Source organism: Schistocerca americana, chromosome 11, assembly GCF_021461395.2.
Source record: "Schistocerca americana isolate TAMUIC-IGC-003095 chromosome 11, iqSchAmer2.1, whole genome shotgun sequence".
Lineage (NCBI taxonomy): Eukaryota > Metazoa > Arthropoda > Insecta > Orthoptera > Acrididae > Schistocerca > Schistocerca americana.
In genome coordinates, this window is record NC_060129.1 from 156,347,302 (window position 1) to 156,368,182 (window position 20,881).

Consider the following 20,881-nt stretch of genomic DNA (forward strand, 5'->3'; position numbering starts at 1 on the left):
AACATCTGAGGTTAGAACTACTTAAACCTAACTAACCTAACTGTTGTGTTGGCAGAAGAGCCAGCACCGTGTTGCTAGTGGGGGCCGAAATGCACGCGTTTTAGCTCACGCAGGCTGGCGTGAGGAGGGAAAGACTATACTGACGTGAGGTCTGGAACATGACAAGGAATGAGAATTCAGAAAGTGGGCGAAATTAGTTTGATACTTAATTTTAACCCGTTAATGATGAACGTCGCTCTTGACGGTACATGATTCACAATATTATCTGTTCTTATAGTAACTGAATATGGCGCCTTGCTAGGACGTAGCAAATGACGTAGCTGAAGGCTATGCTAAACTGTCGTCTGTGCAAATGAGAACGTATGTAGACGGTGAACCATCGCTAGCAAAGTCGGTTGTACAACTGGGGCGAGTGCTAGGGAGTCTCTCTAGACCGGCCGTGTGGCGGCGATCGGTCTGCAATCACTGACAGTGGCGACACGCGGGTGCGACGTATACTAACGGACCGCAGCCGATTTTAAGGCTATCACCTAGCAAGTGTAGTGTCTGCCGGTGACACCACACTAAGGACATCACACACATCCATTCCCGAGGCAGGATTCGAACCTGCGACCGTACCGGTCGGCGCAGTAACCGTTTGGTGATGCATTGGTACTACGTTAATGACGGAAGTTAGAATTCTTTTGAACGTCACGGAGGTTTGTGACCTGTGTTGGAGGAGGGGCTGAGAGGTAGGGGGGGAGGGTGTGGGAGAGCCCCTCGCAGAACTTGGGCACACGTCCCCACGCCGGCTGAGCCCTTCTCACCCACTGCTGGCTCTGGAATTTTCTGTAAGCAGGCTTTCACGCAAACACTACTTTGTCTATTCGCACTACCCTTCTCTGTACACGTTCTATATTCCCTGTTATTTCTTTTTATAATGGGTCCCACGCACCCGAGCGATAGTCTAGGATGGACCACACGAGTGTTCCGTAAGCTGTCTCCCTTGTAGACTCACCGCATTCATCCAGTGTCTCGTCCACTCTGCCATCTAGTTTACCTACAACTGAGACTATGTGATACCTCCATTTTATATCACCTCAGTGTGCCACACCCATGTCTTTGTATTGGTTGACTGATTCCAAAAGTGACTCACTAATATTACAACAACCACAGAATACACGTTTCTGCGAGTTTTTAAGTGCACAATTTTGTACGTAATTTCTCTGCCAAACAGACTGAAGTGGATGGCAGGGTGTTCGTCTAGCCACCATCACAAGATTTTACATTTCTTCCCGCTTACAGCAATTTCTCAAAGCCTCCTTTACTTTGAAATCATGTGAAAATATGAATAAATATTTGTACAGCTTCTTTCAGACACTCCTTCGTTATCTATAATGTATCATCTCCACAAACTGTAACCTTACTGTTAACATTGCCTCCAAGGTCAGTAGCATACGACGTGGACAGCAGTGCATGCAACACACATCCCTGAGGCGTGTCTCAAGCTACTCCCACACCTGTTGGTAAGTCTCCTTCCGAGATAACATGCTGCGTCCTCCAGATACCTAGACAGATAGACAGGCAGATGGACAGAGACGGGGAAAGTGGGGGGAGGGAGGGAGAGAGGCAGAGCTGGAGACAGAAGCGCCTCATTCGCGTGCAGGGGGCGGCCCCCGCCTCTCCACAATGAGGTTCAAATGGCTCTGAGCACTATGGGACTTAACTGCTAAGGTCATCAGTCCCCTAGAACTACTTAAACCTAACTAACCTATGGACGTCACTCACATCCATGCCCGAGGCAGGATTCGAACCTGCGACCGTAGCGGTCACGCGGTTCAAGACTGTAGCGTCTTTAACCGCTTGGCCACCCCGGCCGGCGCGGAATGAGGACTCAGACAGCTGGTTGCCCACTTTTTTGTCAGAGTCTTTTAAACACGAACATATTTGCCTTTATTGTGCTCCAACAGGAGCATTTTTCAGCTGATTATTATGTAGTTCATTTTATAAAGATGAAATTCCAACTAGATGAACTTTGGTGGAGTCATCTGTATTAAGCAACGAATTTTATCATATGTAGACATCAAGAACAACACTCTAGTTATCGAGACTTTAAACGCCTCATCGAACCATAGGAAAATATTCTGTAATTTCTTTCAGATGAACACGCCCATTGTCACGTAAATCCTTATGTAACTACTAACAGAAACCCGGCGTTGCCCAGATATTTATTCGTCCCAGTTTTATGTCAGTTTATCCCCTCTTCTCTCATCTCTCTTGTCCACTTAGTCCTGCCTCGTCTCTCTATCCACCTCTTCCTTCCGCCCATCCGTCTCCCTTTCCATCTCCTCCATCTGCCCCCTCTCTCACAACACATCCTCCTCCTCTCCATCCTCCTCTCCTTTTCCATCCATCTTCCCGTCTCTGTCCACCTCCTCTTCCGCTTTTTCTAATAATACATCAAATTCACAATAACACCCCTTATTACAGTGTTCCATTAGTCATTCACCACCTTCCCCCTTTCTCTGTTTACCTGCTGCTCCCTCTCTCTTTTAATCTGCTTCTCTCACTTCTCTGGATACACCTCCTCCCCCCTCCCCGCCCCCATCACGTTCTCCTCACTCCGTATATCTCCTCCTCCGCCTGTCATGCCATCTCCTCTTTCCCTGTCTATGAAAAAATACGTATATCTGCCAACTTTCATGCTGCCTGACGAAACGATGTTGAATTTATTTAAAGGTAGGCCAACCCTCCGCCATCCAGCATACGTTGGCTTTTATAAATGCCTTCACCACGAAAACATACTTACATGAGCCAACTCCCAAGCTGATCAGTCAAACGGTTTGTAATTACGTTGTAAGGTACCCTCCATCCACCATACACCGTATGAAATTTCACGTAGACGGTGAGGTTCCCCTTGTTTTGAAGATCAAATGTACAAAATTTCATCAAGATCGGAGCAACACTGTGGTTTTTGTTGAAATCCGTAAGTAAAGTACCCTCCACCATGCACTGAACGAAGTTTTATGTAGACAGTGACCTTCCTCTTGGTTTGGGAAATAGGGATTCATTTTTATACGCCCCGCTCGCTCTATGCCGACTTAGTCGCGAAACATAAATAATAGATTCGAGCAACAGAAATCATGTAATGAATTCTGTCGTATAAGGGGCAACATAGCTATTAAATAATAGCAACGAGATTACGAGAGCAGTCACTTTTAGTGTTACGTAAAATAACGTCATACGTTGTAAATCATCACGACACAATATGAAGATGATAAGCAATGTGGGACTTCCTTCCGTTTGCGTTTGAAACTCTCGGAGAACTCATGTGTGGTGAGGAGGGTGGGAGGGGAAACCAAGGGGAGCCTCAATTTGTTTTGCCTGCCCGGGCCTCTGACAGGTTTAGTGCGAAACTGCTCCTAGGAAACCCCACGGTAGGAAACCCTACGACACCGCCTGTACGACGCCTGCAGCTCGTGGTGTAGTAGCTGACGTTGCTACGTCTGGATCACGGACCCCCGGGTTCGATTCCAGGTCGGCTTGGTGATTTTCTCTGCCCGGGGACTGGGTGTTTGTGTTCTCCTCATCATTCGTGAAAGTGGATAGACTGGACTGTGTACAGATTGGGAATGTGTACGGGCGCTGATGGCCGTGCAGTTGAGCGCCCCCCAAACCAAACATCATCATCATATCTGTGCGACACGCGGGACGAAGAGTATAAAAACAAAGACAACAAGAGAGAGTCGCGGCGAGCAGTTACTGCAGCCGTTTTGGCAGAAAGGGGGGTGGTCTAGATGACAAGCAGAAATCAGATCTTGGCGAGTACTAACAGTAAAATGTTTTTTTAGTATCTATAAACAGTGTACAGATTCACGAATAAAATGCCAACAAGTGAATTGCCACACTAATAAAACTACGTCTTTGTTCGAGGATGTTACCGCAACGATCTTGCAGCGGTACATGTCGAAGCCATGATACAGAAGTAATCAGCAAAACGATCTCTGATACTTTTCCCATTATTATTTCCTTTTGTCTCACGTGCAGGAATACTTTCCATACTGCACGTCAGTGTGTCACTAAAACCGTAGCCATCATGTTTGTGAATTGCGCAACATGCTTGAATGACAGTATCTGCCACATTCGCATTAACTTCGGTTGGACGACGAAAAATTCTCCATTTATTAACTAGAGTCCCAAATGCACGTCCTACATGACGACGTCACCGTGACATCCTCCAACTGAAGACTTTTTGTTTGTTAGTCAGGTTTTTTGTGGGATATGGTCTCATTAAGTTGTTACTCATTGTGAGAACCTCATAAGCTACCAACACGTCACGTATTTTCGGCCACAACGATCACTGAGAAGTGGTGAAGCAGCTGGCAAATTCAAAGTTTGATTCTAATTTTTTTTTAGCTAATGCAATAGCTTTGAATATGTTAGAGTCTCCTTGATAACCAAATGACCCAGCGTTTATGAATCTGATACTATAATTGCTGTCTGATATGGCCGTCAGTACAACAGAAAAGTACTTCTTGTAATTGTAATAATCGCGGCCTGATCTGCACGGTTTAACGATTGTGACGTGTTGTCCGTCTATGGATCCCGTACAGTGAGGGAAGTTTGCTGTCTTCTCATGTTGGTCGCTAATATTCTTCCAGTCTTCTGTGGTGAGTTGTTTCAGGTATTCCTCTTTTAACATCTGCCAAATGATCGTGCATGTGTGCCTAATAATGCCAGCAACTGTAAATCGGCCGAGCAGAAATTTAAAATGTAGAGAACGCTTCGAATTCCCATGCCCTAGGTACCTGTAAAATTTGACTTGATGCATTTAAATGGTTGGCGAAAGCCTGCGGATTTTCTTTTTACTAATTTTTTGCGCTTTGATTTTCGGGAAATCAGTCCCATTTTAAAGTGTGTTTTCTGTGCGCTATTGCCATTTATTTGTGATGATTTACATGTGTGATGTGATAAGTAATTTGTTGTCTTTACTGTAATGCATGAAAGCCAATGAAATTTTTAATTAATGATCGATCTGAATATAAAGACCAATTAAAAATGGCACTTTTTTTATACGTTACAGTAAGGACAACAGAACAATGGAGCACTTCACACATGCGAAACATCACGAATAACTGGCGTATCACAGAGAAAAAGCAACTGAAAATAAGAACCGTTCCCCGAAACACGTTGTGGACAATATAAATAATAAGAACATTGTGTTTCATGAAAGGGCGTAAGGGAGAATTACACATTATTGACGTTGGATGTACAACTCCACTGGTTGAGCTGTAGTAGCTCGTTCAGTTAACATACGAGGTGTACAACCTAGCTTCCGCCGTTTGCCGATAGGTGGCGGGCGACAACGGTAAGTAGCGGTCGAAAGAAACAGATCGCAGACGACAGGCAGTTAGCTCTGTCGACATAACCTCATTCAAACATTGGTCGATTTGTGTCTGCATCATAAAGTTGTTCTTGATTGAAAATGTCAGTTTACGAGCCTAATCCTCGTCATTTGTGGGAGGTGTTACTGTTTGTTCCAATATGAAGGAAACAGCGGCTGAGTCTCATCTAATGCTCTCAAGTACGTACGGTAAGGACGCTATTAGAGAAAGAACGGGTCGCGAGTGGTTTCAACGCCTCAAGAACGGTGATTTTTAACGTCGTAGACCGGCCTAGTGGTGGAAGAGAGAATGTTTTCGAAGATGCAGAATTGGAGGCGTTGCTGAGTGAAGACTCGCGTCAGACTGAAGAAGAACTGGCACGATTAGTGGGAGTGACACAGCAAGCCGTTTCAAGCGTCTCATGGTTATGGGCACGATTCAGAAAGAAGGAACTTGAGTCCCGTATGAGCTGAAACCGAGAGACGTTGAAAGGCGTTTGTGTGTTGGTGAACAGTTGCGTCAGAGGCAAAAACGGAAGGGATTTCTGCATCGCATTGTGACCGGGGACGAAAAATGAGTTCATTACGTTAACCCTAAACGCAAACAATCATGGGCATATCCCGGCCATGCTTCCACGACGACGGCCAAACCGAATATTCACGGCTCCAAGATCATGCCCTGCATTTGGTGGCACCAGCTCGGCGTCGTGTACTGTGAGGTTTTAAAACCAAGTGAAACAATGACAGGTGCTCGATATCGAACGCAATCAATGTGTTTGAGCAGAGCATTAAAAGACAAACGGCCGGAATACAGCGAGAGGCGCGATAAGGTGATTTTGCAGCAGGACAACGCTCGACCCCACGTTGCAAAAGAAGTGAAAACGTACTTGGAAACGTTAAAATGGGAAGTCCTACCCCAGCCGCCGTGTTCTCCAGACATTGCTCCCTCTGACTATCACCTGTTTAGATCAATGGCCCATGGCCTGGCTGAGCAACACTTCCGGTCTCATGAAGAGGCCACAAATTGGATCGGCTCGTGGATCGCTTCAAAAGATGAAATATTTTCTCGACGCAGGATTCGTACACTGCCGCAAAGTGGGAGAAAGTAGTAGCCAGCGATGGAAAAAAGTTTGAATGATAGATGTGTAACCAATTTGTTTCATGAAAGCTTCAAACGTTGGGTAAAAAACGGCGGAAGCCAAGTAGTACACCTTTTAATATTCGTTAAATTGTATAAAAAACGTTATTTTTTCACAGCTTGTGGGAATAAGAACACCATTGCAGGTGATCTGATTACAGTGATAACTCAGTCTCCATCTGGAGGAAGTACGCTCGTAAGGCGGCCGCTCAGACTGTCTCCCAAATCCTTTATACGTATAAGGAACAGCAAATGGCCTATAACACTACCTTGGGGAACGCCAGAAATCACTTCTGATTTACTCAATGACTTTCCGTCAATTACTACGAACTGTGACCTCTCTGACAGGAAATCACGAATCCAGTCACATTACTAAGACGATATTCCATAAGCACGCAGTGTCAAAAGCCTTCTGGAAATCCAGAAATACGATATCAATTTGAAATCCCTTGTCAATAGCACTCAGCACTTCATGCGAGTAAAGAGCTAGTTGTGTTTTAATATTACTAAGAACTGCAAATAAAATGTGTCAAAAAAAGGGAAAATCCAGGAATGACAAGTTCGAAACACTAGACAGCTGTATCATTCAGTTTTCGACCCCAATATGGATGCGTTGGAACCTGTGGCATGGGAAATGGCGGAGGGAGGGGCGGGAGGGGGGAGGGAGATTAGCACCCACCAAGGGCGCTCGTAGAGAGGGGGCTCAAAAGCTGACCGCCAAACATTAATACAAACAAGACTGTTTCACCTTGCAGTACTACACCCATGCGCAATCTTCCTGAACTGGGGAACAGTTAATAATTAAATATTAATGAAATGCAGTTGCAAATTGCGAATGCGATTGTACAATTACAGTCTTCTTCGTCTGCTTCGTTGCATCCACATTCGTCTCGTCCTGCAGCGTCACTTTCGTCGTCACAAAAGAGTCAGTCGAGAATCTACTCGTACGGCAATTTTTTCACAGCCATTTGCAGCAAAACTGTTTGATAAAATAAAGAAAAGCTCTATTATTCACCCCTTGGACTTGTGTAGTTTATAATTATTAAAAGTTCCTCATCTTTCCACTTTGCACTTTTCTTCCTTGCGTCCATATGTTTTTAAATTTCAAATTCATTCCTATTGAGTTCTTGGGTATGAAGTTATGTGCACTGATTTTCTTCTTGTATATTGCACAAGTACTTGTCAGTAGGTCAATACCGATTTCCTGTAAAATCACTTCGGGTGTCTACCAGGCAACGTATTTTAGACAGTCGGATTCTATTGACGATGTGGAGGATTTTCTTGATCAGGCGAGAGTCGTCCACTCTTGCTATATGACCGTAGAATTCCATGCGCCTTTTCCGTGCAAGTGAGGTGAACCACTCCGTCAGCGAATATAGTTCTTCGGAGCGTTTGCGCTCCCAGATATCATTTGAATTTTTGTCTAAATATTTTCTGTTTTGCCGTTTTATTTTCTCCGTGTCTTTGACATCGGTAGGCGTCTCCGTCGCGTGGAGCTCTTCTGTGAGGCGACTGTGTAAATGCGACCTCCCACTCCTTTTTCCGCCATGATGAATCTCGAGCTGTGACGTCACCTGGCAGCTACTGCAGTTTGTTTACAACGGTGTCTCTCAGTGTTTCTATCGAAGGCGTGCATGCGAGTTCGTGTTACACGTTAGTTTGTGTGTAATTCTTGTCCTGCCGAGTGTTCAGTTGGAAAGGAATTGTTCCGTGAGTCTTGTAGCTTCGTTCTTGGAATTATGTCTACAAATACGTCGTATTGTGCAGTTGCTGAATGTAGTAATAGTGGACGTAAGACTGAAGGCGTAATTTATCATCGTTTTCCAAAAAATGTTGAACTACAGCGTAAGTGGATTGCTCGTTGTAAACGAGAGGACAAAATTAATGTTAATAGTGCAAGAGTTTGTTCTGAACATTTTTGTGAAAGCGATTACAAACGAGACTTGCAGAATGAATTGTTAGGTCTACCTACACGGAAACTGCTACAGGATAATGCTGTTCCGTCTCTAAAAATACCAAACTGGCACGGAAATGTATTCGAAGTTCCAGGTCCCAGCACCGCGAATGTTACCGGTAGTGTTCTAACAGAGAGAGAACGTCGCTGTGACACTAGAACAGTAAAAAAAAGAGCTCTCTCAACGTTGAAAACTTTATCTCCCAAGAAAAGTAAGCTGGACAAATCCAGCAACACAGACGTTTTTACTGATCCGCTAATTTCATTTAAAGACCAGGAAATTCAAGCACTGAAGAAAGAATTGGTTAGTTTGAAGATTAAAAATGTTCGACTGGAACAAAGAATTAAGTCCATGAAAGAAGTTATAAAGCAAGCTACATCTGTAAAACCTAATGTGTCTCACACTAAGAAGCACAAATGTGTATGCTCGGATGTGAGAAGTACACTTTCTCAGTGTTTCACACCAGGACAAATTCGTTGTCTGTTAAAGAAGAGGAAGCAAGTAAAGTGGTGCTCAGAGGATATTGCAAATGCTCTCACATTGAGAGCTTTGTCTCCTAAAGCATATGCCTACCTGAGGAGGAAGAATTATCCTTTTCCCTGCAGGTCAACACTCCAGATATGGACGAAACAGTTCAAGTGCCGACCAGGTATTTTGAAACCAGTTTTGGAGTTAATTAAAAGTAGGTCAGAAATGTTCACATCATTAGAGGCGATTGGTGTCCTAAGCTTCGACGAGATGAGCATTGACGGTCGTGTGACTTATGATTCGTCCGACGATGTAGTACTCGGACCACACAACAATGTCCAAGTTGTCATGGTTCGCAGCTTGTTTTCAAAATGGAAGCAGCCAGTGTATTATGACTTTGATGTTGCAATGTCTAGCGATTTGTTGCAGAATGTCATAAAAGAAGTTGAAACAGCAGGAATCCGTATTGTAGCTGTTACGTGTGACATGGGACCAAAAAATATGAATGTGTGGAAGCAACTTGGTGTGTCTACATCCAAGACATTCTTTTCAAACCCTGTTGATCACAGCAGAAAAGTTTGGGTTATTTTTGATGTTCCACATTTGCTTAAGTTATTAAGAAATCATTTTCTTGATGACGGAATCACTTTGCCTGATGGTACTGTGATTACAAAAATGGTTATAGAAGATCTTCTTCGACAACAGAAAGGCGACCTTTCGATCAATCACCACATATCGGAGGTTCATCTCAACGTTAGTGGACGTGATCGTCAGAATGTCCGAAGGGCTGCACAGATATTTTCACGTCGCACTGCCCAAGCTGTGAGATACGTTCTGCAGAAAAATCGCGAAGGAAGCTTCATTGAGCTCGTGAACGATGTTTTCGATGTGCTGAATTCGAGATACCCTCAAGATGAGAAAGCTCCCCTTAGAAGTGGTTACGGGTTTCATATCAGAAGTCAGGAAAACACTCTAAAAAGATTTCTTGAAATGTGCTCTAGTATGCGAGTAGGAAAAAGAAACAGTCTTCTCCCATTTCAGAAGGGATTCATTGTATCAATAAATTCACTTTTTGGATTGTACAATGATATGAAAAATTCCGGAGCTACTTATATATTGACAGCCAGACTTAATCAAGATTGTCTGGAAAATTTCTTTTCCAGAATCCGTGGCCTTGGTGTCTTCTACAACAACCCCACTCCTTTTGAGGTGAAAAACAGAATTCGTTTATTGATACTGACTGGAAGTGCAAGTGAAATACCTTTGTCTTCAGGTGCTTCGACTTCAGAGGACAGAAATGAGAATTCTGTTTCTGAAAACTACCCGACACCAGCTGATGAAACTGAGGAAGATTTTGCACGTTTTCTCTCGAGCGAATTATGTATAAGAGTAACTGATAAATCATTTGACGTCGCTACAGATGACGAAAACTTGCTCTTACATTTCGAGCTCAGTGATTCAGTGTGTACCAGTGAAGACGTGAATGAGGATGCTCTAAAATATCTAGCAGGATATATAGCATTCAAGTGCAAAAACGTTGACAGTTCTTTGGGAAATACAGCAGGGCAGTGTGTTGTTGATACAGAACTAAGTCTGAAGCAAGACTGGATTACCATTATTTCAAAAGGGGGCCTCATTTCTCCCTCTACTGACTGGTTTGCTAAAATACGTGAGTTAGAAATTATATTTGCTGCTTTTCATGGATCAAATATTTCTCATTGTAATAGAGTGATGGCAACCTTAGCAGGTCATATAAGTGCGAAATTTCCCGAACTTAATAGCAAAATAGTTGAGTTATATGTCAGAACAAGAACTTTTATACGGATTAGACATTTAAACAAAAGAGCCAAAATTGATGCAATGAAACGGAATTCGGCAAGGAAGAATCGGCTCTGGTCAGCGTCGCCTTCAGCATCTTCGACGTAGCTTCTGCATCAGCTTTGTAAGGTAAGTTCGACGATTACTATCTTTTTATTTACAAAAACATGTGTAAAATCGGCAGTACCCAACTGTAAAACATTTACCATAGTCAGATGCCTAAAACACGAGCATGAATGCGGATGCGAACATCGGCCACTAGTTTTGCGTGGCGATATATCATCATTGCTACTAATATTTAACGCGTTTCTTTCGGAAACCTTGTATATAATATTAACATGAAGTGTGTTCAACCCTGTGAGCGCGAAACTTTACGTTATATGAGAAGAGAAGAGACGTGAAAACAGTTATTTTGCAATCACTCATATTCTACAAACGGAGACTGCTGCCGTCTGGCTGCCAGGTGACGTAACAAGTCGCTGACCAATGACAGCGCACTAAGCCAATCTGGCATACCTTTTTTATTCTATGTTCCTTGCTGTAGAGTTTAGTAGTTCATTGTCATGCGGTTGTACGGTATTCTATTGCGTTTTCTGTGTAATATGTAAGTGATTTGATGGTGGAGACAGGAAATCACGGAAAGACGCATATTGAGTGTGGTACTAAGTCAATACTTAATTATCATTACAGCTAACTGCCTCGAATGAAGTAGTTTGCCAATGCCTTGTAACGATGCTATAGTAACTGTTCGTACAGTTATTACAACGGTTTAATTTCATTTATTGGGCACATTTGAACGATAAGTTTGTTCCACATTTAATTCTTGTATCATCTTTGGCGCCTCTGGTTATGGTTTGAGATAGCCTTAGAATTTCGTAAGCGATTATTTCAGGTTATGTGTATCAGAACCAAACACTTGTTATTTTCAGTGAGCTTGTGTTTCCGCATTGCGAGCAGGAGGTGACTAGTGCTTAGACAAACATATTAGTGCACATTACGTACGTGTTCTGTTCGGCAATTACGAAAAATACCAGATCGACGTGTGGGTATGTAATATGCTTGCAGTTTTCTTTCTGTCCGATGAAATTGCTAAATGTTTCCCGTGATTTAGCTAAAGAACCACCAGAAATTTTGATGTGTTGTCTGTAATTACCGGCAAAGTGTCTATATGTGGTGGTTGGAGAAAGTGCAGGTCAATGTGAAATACTCGGTGATTGACGAATAAAGGGCCTCACGAAGTTCACACGTCCGCTGCATTCATATTGTTATATTTACTTGTGCATGCGAAGTTCGGTAACAATATTTGTGAAGGAAGGAATAGGGACAGTAAGAGTTCACTGTAATCTGATCTGTAGTTCGCCCGGGTTGTAGCGCAAACAGTTGTACTGCCGATACATCAGATTCGTTAGCACACGTTAATACAGAGTATCAGGGATTGGTTATGTTGGTATGAAAGAGAATGCTGTACAGGGAATTCATTGTGTTGCGTTTTCCATGGGTTATTAATGTGCCTATGTGCTCCATAGTTTAGTAAATAGTGTTAACTGCTGTTTGTAGTAATGTGCACGTTTGTCTATGGAAGGATATGGGAAATGTAATTGACTCTGTAAGGCCTAATGGGTATGTGTAATTGCCATCGACAAAAGCATCACAAAACCACAGAACATTGTCATGGGTACGCTTATGAGAAAGTAATTTCACTAAGTCTTGTTAGAGGAATGTAATCGGTGTTAAATCTTGACAGTCAAGAATCACTTATTTTTCCATGCAACGTGCAGGCAGCAGTGTGTGTTTTTTAGTGACTGGGTAAAGATTGCAGCATTGCTCTATATTGAGTTGATAACGTTGAATATAGATGACTGTATAAGGAAACAGTTGTTAAAAATACATACTAAACTGACTGAAAAAAAGAAAGTTCTGTCTGTATGGGTGGATTTTCATGTTCTGCTTTTCTGAATACCATGAACAAATATGGGTTTATAGATTGATTGAAAGTGCAGCCAGTATGATTGAGAAATAATTCTTTTCTGTCCTTGCATACGTTGCTAAGAACATAATTATAAACCTCTTACATTATTCTATATATTAAGGAATTTGCATGATACATTGACAGGCTTAGATTTACCTCGAGACACATTTTAATCTTTTATTCTTCATATGTAAAATTGTCTACAGTATATAGATTTGTCTGGTAAATTCACTTTATCTTAGTTGCTTCACATGAGACTTTGAAATTTACGTGGAAAAAGCAAGATAGGTCAGCTACCATATTCAGAATGGGATTGTATACCACAAGCAAATGCTACCAAGTAACAGCAGTAACTGTAAGTCATTTTTTTCCATTGTGTGTGGTTTTTGTTTTCTGTCAAATTGAGTTATGTTTTCCATTAATGACAGTGAGGCTTCAGAGTCTTTATAACTAGCAAGTTGTAAATCAGTTCTTTTTATCAGGTTCTTTGTTCCTCAGCCAGTTTTAAATTTTTAATATGCATTGACTCGTTTGCTGCAGCCAGAAAATGCTGCCTGTGCACTGTTGAATAGTAACAATTTAAACAATATCACTTTTGCTTTCTTGTTTTTCAGTGGATTAGGAGAGCACTCATGGACTCCAAGGGAACTAGTTGGCTGAAAAAAGGGAAGAATGAAGTATATGCTGAACCAGGCTCCTTGGTAAATAGCTTCTTGTATTTTTTACCATTGTTTCATTAATTTCTCTGTGCAATGTGGTGTGTAAACAAGTAGATTACCTTCCCTGTTGTTTGTCAGATGAAATATTTGGTACTGGCTGTTGGTTTTGATTCTTGACCAAATGAAGTTGTGACTCTTGGCTGTGCAACATATTTGCAATGGATTGGTATCTTGTAGTATATAATGCTGCTATCCAATATTTAATTTGTTTTAAAATTTCTGTAGCTTATTGTTAGTGTGATGTTGGCATGCCAGTAGTTAATGATTACAGGTTTGTTGTCTGCTAGGAACTTGTCACATGTTCTTGAACTATTGTGGTGTTTGCAATCACTTGTTACAAATTAATTTTCTACTTTGAGATTTAGTTTGGTGTGTTGTTAATGTCTAGATTTGTTCCTTTCTTAGAAAGTGGTATCATTAATGGATATGATAAAGTAATATATGAGTAGGACTTTACTTGCTAGAGTGCAGGTGATTCAGCTGCTACTGTAGATCAGTTGTACGGCTTGCTGGATGAATTGATCAGATGCTCTATTTGTAGTCAGTTTTTAGGTTGACCATAGTTGCTTTCACAGACAAGGGGGATATATATATATAATGTGGATTTATTGCAGACAATATTTGGCAGTCTATTTGTCATGGTGCCTGATGGAGAAATCTAAACTCATGACCTACAATATTGTTTTCCTGGTGTATTATTTTTGCTATTGCTCATCTAATTGGTTTTATGCACTCAATGTTCTTGTTAGCAATATTACTGTTCTTGATCAGTTTTTGATTTGGGGGTAGGTATTTAGAATCTATTAAATATAGGGAAGTGGTAGGTGACAAATAGCTGTTATTGAAATCCTTTGAGGTGCTTAAATACTATTAAATGAATGAGCAGTTGGTAGTGTAATTTACAACCCTAAAAAGGAAATTGTGGTAATGCTGATACTAAGAGTAAAGGAGTGGGAAATACGGAAGCGTCCGATCCCGCCCGTCTGCTTTGACCCATTACGTCACAAATATGGCGGAAACAAAAACAAACACACACACTTTCCACAAGAAGCCTAATGACACTAACGGGACAAGCGCGGGAAATGGGGTGTTTTGGGTGGGGGCAAACTAAATATAAACAAATTTAGATGCCTTGCGTAGCTACAACGTGTAAGTGAAGACAGCCATGCATGAATACCCACCCACCTCCCCAGGGGTCGTAATCCCTGCAACCCATAGAAGATAAAGATGCTTCAGTAGCTGATTAGTGTTTTTTGTCTTTTTTTTAAAAAATCTCATGAAATAGAACGAACAGATCAGAAAGATAAATATAATAAAGTAAAACAGAAATTGGAGGAAACAGATAATTAAAATAAGTATTAAGTGTTTTTAAATTTAAAAAAAATCTCAAGAGATAGAACGAACAGATCAGAAAAATAAATAAAATAAAACAGAACTGGAAACAGCCACACTTAAACCAAACTCCGCACTGTCATGACGTCGCACACAACACCCTTACGTCACGGGTCAAAGCCGACGCGTGGGATCGGACGCTTCTGTCGACCCAAGGAGTGTTACAGTTTTAACTATGGAATGTTTGCAATGCTCTTTAACCAGTAGATTTTCACATTACCACTCTAAATATTTGGTAACTCATAAATTACTTAAATGTTAGTATAATCACAGAATTAAACTGTGTGGGCTCAAATATGACACTTCTGTAACACACAACATATGCCTACGGATTTGGTGCTCTTAAAATAAGTAATTATAGCAGAATGTCACTGTCAGCTTCTGGCAAATTTAAACATGCTAAAGCTACTGTTAGAGCTCACTTCTTGATTCAGTATTTCTGAGAACAGCAGGATTTGAAGTTGCCAGTGTGTGGCCATCAACATTCTACGGATAATTCTCTCCTCATTGAACTTGTTTTGAAAATATATTGTTCATTTCTTTCTTCATCAAAGTGCTGTAGTTAATTTGTGTTTTTGTAGCTAGATCAAAACACTTGTGACCCTGTAAAGATGTCTTTGCTCTGAATCATTCATCTTGAAAGTTTATCTAGCAGCAGTGAAAACACAAATGTATACCCATGCTAGACAATGTCACGTTATGAAAGTAGCCTTTACAGGTTTTTGTTAGTGTCAACTGCCAAAGTCTGGGTCAAGTAGGACCTTCCTCCCCCCCCTCCCAAAGGAAGAAAACCTTTGTACTTTCAATGTCTCACTTACCTTTCTTTCTATGGTGTGTGTAGTGTCTTGCTCATATTCAGGATGTTAATTCTTCTAGTGGTACTGTAGGTCTAGCATTGATCTCAAAATGTAAGCAGTTGGTAAAGGTAGGTCATCGTAGATTTAGCACACATGCCTTTGGTGTTCGTCGTCTTATCACTTCTTTTTGGAACAACTACAGAAGTGACGACTACAATGTACTTTCATATCATGTGTTACATCTATATTGTAAATGTATCTGTTTTCCCATTAGCTCAAAGCTGTGTGATTGAGCAGTTGCTGTTCCAGCTTTTCATGTGAGGTTGTATCTGAACTGGTCCAACGGTGAAAAGCAAAACTCAGTTGCCGACAACTCAGGTGCCTCAGTTACATTTTCCAAAGAATAGAGAAAGTAAAATCAAACACAGAAAATGTCAGGATAGAATAATGGTATACAAAGGGTACATTTGTACTCAACACATTGAGGAGGCCTTTGGTTGCAGGTAGGTAGAATCAATTGACCGCTAAATATTTAAGCTTTTGGACAAAGTCATTCATATGAAGTACAGAACACTAGAGCATGAATACATCTAATGCAAGCAGAAATCTGTTGGCGTGACTGGTGGCATAAAGAGGTGCTGTGGGGTGGGAAGTGAGGGATAGCAGGGTAGGGGTGGAGGTGATGCTGTGCTGCCTGTGGGATTGGTCAAGGACATAGGGTGACAGAATAGGGCTTCCAGGTGCAGTGAGGGCAGGCTGTATGGGGGGTGGGGGGAGTTGTGGGGTAGGTGTGTGCACTGCTCAGTGCTAGAATGAGAGCAGGGTAGGGAATAGGTGGGGCGGAGCATACAGACTAGTGAACATTGAAGGTATGGGGGGTTATGGGGATGAGTGATATGTTGTAGGAAGAGTTTCCATTTTGCACAATTTAGAAAGTGCTATCACCCTCTATGATCACATCCCCCAACACACATGACTTTGTCACTGAACAGTACCTTCCCCAGTGTCTGACTGTCTCCTAACCTACAGCCCATTCCTGGTCGTCATGTTCAACTACATTCTCACAGACAATTACTTCTCTGTTGAAGGGATGGCCTACAAACAAATCTGCAGTACATCAAAGACCAACTGTATGTCACCATGTTCTACAAATTTATTCATGGCCCACCTCGAGGATTCCTTACTAATCACCCAGAATCACAAACCGTTCACCAGATCAAGATTCGTTGATGACATTTTGTGATCTTATTGGTTTGTTTACTGAACCTGATCTGATTAAGTCCATCAGACCCTCTATTAAATTGGGCCATGGTTTCCCTTTTTATAGCATATTTTTCTGAAACTAAGTTTTAATATGGAAAATAGTATTACAATGACAGTGTCTGAAGTAACAGTGTCAGTGAATAATACTATGAACTAAAAGTTAATACTGGCAGTATTTTTACTACTGGAGTTGCTGCCACTAGTGGTTCTGGTAGTGGTGGTGATGAAAGAATTTGTAGGTGTGCAAGGTAGACTTTTTTCTGATGCAGTGTGTTACGGGGAAGGGAAATGTAAGGAGACTCCACCAGCTAAGAATATTGGGAAACAATGTGGTTTGAAGGAAATACTAAGGGTCACACTGAGGCGTGCATAGCCTAAAATTTCCTTTACAGCCTTCTCCCAGAAACGGAATCCCATGCCTTGCCTTGTCAGTCACAAATACAGAAGCGTCTGATTCCACCCATCTGGTTTGACCCATGCCGTCACAAATATGGCGGAAACGACCATACACTAAGACTCCAATATGGCGCCTATGATGTCATTACATAAACATGACCACTAACACGAAAATACAATTAAAAACCAACACACACGTTCCACAAAAACTTAAGGAAACTAACGGGACAAGTGTGGGAAAGTGGGGGTTTTTGGGTGGGGACAAAGTAAATACAAACAAATTTAGACACACACCACCATACTAAGCCACACAAAACGACAAAAAAAAAGACGGCACAAAACTACTCAAATTCCACTAAACACAATATACAGTGGAAATGGACACTTCGCTTGATCTACATAGCTCAACAGCAGCTCCCGATCCCACGAATTGGAATTGAACATTTCCCTTCACCTCTTATCTTTAAGACGCCTCCACATACAGCCATCCCTGATCAGAGATGCCAGAAGTTTAGTAAGCCGCGTTTCTTCACAACACACTGAACACTTAGACTTCATCCAAAAATCTGAATAGTTGAAGAAATTTTATTAGAGACAACGCACTGTCCCCCATCATCGCCGACAACCGAAAAGTGTTGACCCTGCCAGTCATATCCATCACTCGTCGGCTGATACTCGTATCCGAGTTTTCATTTCTCTCCTGAGATTTCCTTTGTCACGGTTCAGGTGTGGAAGTGTCGTTGATGGCTTAGCAATCCAATCCTAGCGTGGAACAGGTGGCCACAGACATTACAGCTGATGGAAGGTGGAGGACGTGGCTGAGCCTGGAGGAGTTTACGTCTCTGGCGTTTGTCATTCTCCATTCTTCGACGTTCCAGCTCAAAGTTTTGAAGAGCATTTGAGGTAACTGAGCGCCAGCGACTTCGGTCTTCTGCTATTGTGGACCAGTTACTCGGATCGATGTTAAAGTTTTTCAGATTTTTCTTGTACTGATCCTTATAACGTTTGAGAGGGGCACCTCGTGGCCTTTTACCTGTGCTTACTTCGCTGTACAGCATTTGGCGTGGAAGTCTGTCATTTTTCATCCGCTGGACATGTCCGACCCACCTGAGTTGATGCCCAATGATAAGAGCTTCCATGCTACGCATTTTTGCTTTCTCTAGAACAGCCGTGTTGGATATGAAGTCATCCCATTTCAGGTTCATGATATATCTTAGCTTCTGTTGGTTGAAGCGTTCTAGTTTCTTCAGATCGCAGCGATACAACGTCCAGGTTTCGCAACCATATAGCAGGGTGGAAATGACTACAGCTTTGCACCATCAGTTTGGTATACAGTGTTAGGTCTTTATTCAGGAAGACACGCTTTGTAAGACGACCAAATGCTACATGTGCAGCACGTACTCTATTCTCCACATCTTTTCCACATGAGCAGTTGGATGACAGTATGCTTCCCAGGTAGAGGAAATGGTCCACTTGTTCCAGGAGTGTATCATAGATGGATATGCTGAAGTCAGGAACGGAGGAGCCAGGAGTTGGCTGCGCCATCACCTTTGTCTTTGAAATATTGATGGAGAGACCAAATCGTTCGTACGCCCTGCTGAAGGAATCAACTGACAGCTGCAGCTCTGTCACACGAGTGGTACTGGTGAACCTTTTTGAATGGAGTCTGGACTGGTTGAATAATCCTCCATCAAACCTGTACTTTAGTTCTATTCCTGCATTGTTTACGGTTGTCTCGTAAAGCATAGCTGCCAGATACAATGCAAATAATGTAGGTGCAAGAACGCATCCTTGTTTAAGCCCACTTGTTATTGGGAATTCACCAGTCATTTCATTCTGGCAGAGGACCTGTCCAGTCATATCAACGTGGAAAGCTTCAATCAGGTCAACAAAATGTTCAGGGCAGCCGAAGCGTTTTAAGACCATCCACATGGCTTCTCTGGGAACTGTATCAAAGGCCTTTTCTAGATCGTAGAAAACAAGTAGTAAAGGCTTTTGCTGTTCTCTGCACTTCTCCTGTAGTTGTCGTGCACAGAAGATCATGTCAATTGTCCCTCTTGAAGGTCGAAACCCGTATTGAGACTCAGGTAGTATAGTCTCTGAAAGTGTCTGGAGGCGATTTAAAAGGATTCTTGCAAAAATTTTTCCAGTGACAGAGAGTAGAGATATTCCCCGGTAGTTACCACAGACGCTTCTGTCGCCCTTTTTGAAGATGGTGACAATTGTGGAGTTCTTCAAGTCAGCTGGTACCTTGCGGGTTTCCCACATTAATATAATAAGTGAGAAGAGTCTAGTTTTTAGAGGCAAGCCGCCACCCTCAGTAAGCTCCATCGGGATGCTGTCAGGTCCAGGAGCCTTCCCAGGTTTCACACTCATTGAGTGCCTTGCAAAATTCTTGAAAAGTTGGAGGATCAGCCAGCCAGGGTTTTGGAGGGTGCTGTGGGACATTTTTGAGAAAATCTCCAGCGGCAGTAGAAGGGCTGTTTAACAGTGAGCTGAAGTGCTCTTTCCAACGATTTAAGATGTCCTGACTTTCAGTAAGAATGGTGGAGTTGTCAGCAGCTTTAAGTGCTCCTGATGATGAGCGGATAGTTCCATACAGCTCTTTAATACCAGCATAAAAGCCACGCAGGTTCCTTGAATCAGAAAGATTTTGGAGTTCTGTGGCTTTCTGTTGCCACCATTTGTTCTTGATTACTCGTATTTCACTTTGACATTTCTGCTTGAGTTCTAGAAAGTGTGCTTTCTTTTCTGCGCAGGATGGATCTTGAGCAAGGGATAGGTAAGCATCCCGCTTTGCATTGATGATGGCTTGGATTTCTCCGTGGTTGTCATCAAACCAGTCACTTCTCTTCCGTGCACTACAACCAACAACATTCTCAGCAGTTTCTTTGATGTTCTTTAATGTGGTCCATTCTTGTTCGACGTCATCTGTGGTTGCTGGAGCTTTGTTAAGTTGTTCGGACAGTATGTCTTGGAAGTGTGAGCGAACATTTTTGTTGTTCAGGTTGCTTATGTTGAATTTTCTGCGTGGTGGGTTTGAAAAGTGGGATCGTGGCTTGCGATACTTTGGTACTCTCAAACTGCTGACTAAAAGTCTATGGTCCATCCAGCACTCATCGATGTTTAGTGCTGCTTTTGTGATGAGAATGTCTTTCTTGTCACGCTGTCGCGTAATGACGTAGTCTATAAGATGCCAATGTTTGGAGCGTGGGTGCATCCATGTGGTCTTATAGCGGTTACGCAAACGGAATTGGGTATTGGAGATGAAAAGCTCGTGCTCAGCACATAGACCAAGAAGTAGCAACCCATTTGCATTGCAGTTTCCCACCCCTTGTTTACCCATGACATCTCTCCAAAAACGGTTGTCCCTTCCCACTCTGGCATTGAAATCACCAAGTAAAATTAATTTATCTTGAATGGGTATATTAGAGAGAGTACTGTTCCGTTGGTGGTAGAACTGATTCTTTGTGTCTTCATCACTGTCTAAAGTAGGAGCATATGCAGAGACGAAGGTGATGAATCTGTCTGAACCAAAGGGTACTCTAAGAGTCATCAGTCTTTCATTAATTGAGACAGATGTAAGTCGAAGATCTTTCACTAT

At 42.2% G+C, this 20,881-nt stretch overlaps 1 protein-coding gene across 4 annotated transcripts in view; it reads left to right on the plus strand.

The window, feature by feature from the left end:
* The first annotated feature begins 11,248 nt into the window (after nucleotides 1-11,248).
* The window catches only part of LOC124554175, a 101,865-nt gene continuing 92,232 nt past the window's right edge, over nucleotides 11,249-20,881 (plus strand). For 2 of the 4 annotated variants that reach the window (XM_047128248.1, XM_047128245.1), the window contains exons 1-2: nucleotides 11,264-11,400; nucleotides 13,325-13,411. In XM_047128248.1, coding sequence (XP_046984204.1) covers nucleotides 13,343-13,411 — 69 coding nt within the window. In that variant the 5' untranslated portion in view covers nucleotides 11,264-11,400; nucleotides 13,325-13,342. The other 2 variants (XM_047128246.1, XM_047128247.1) reach the window with 2 other exon arrangements.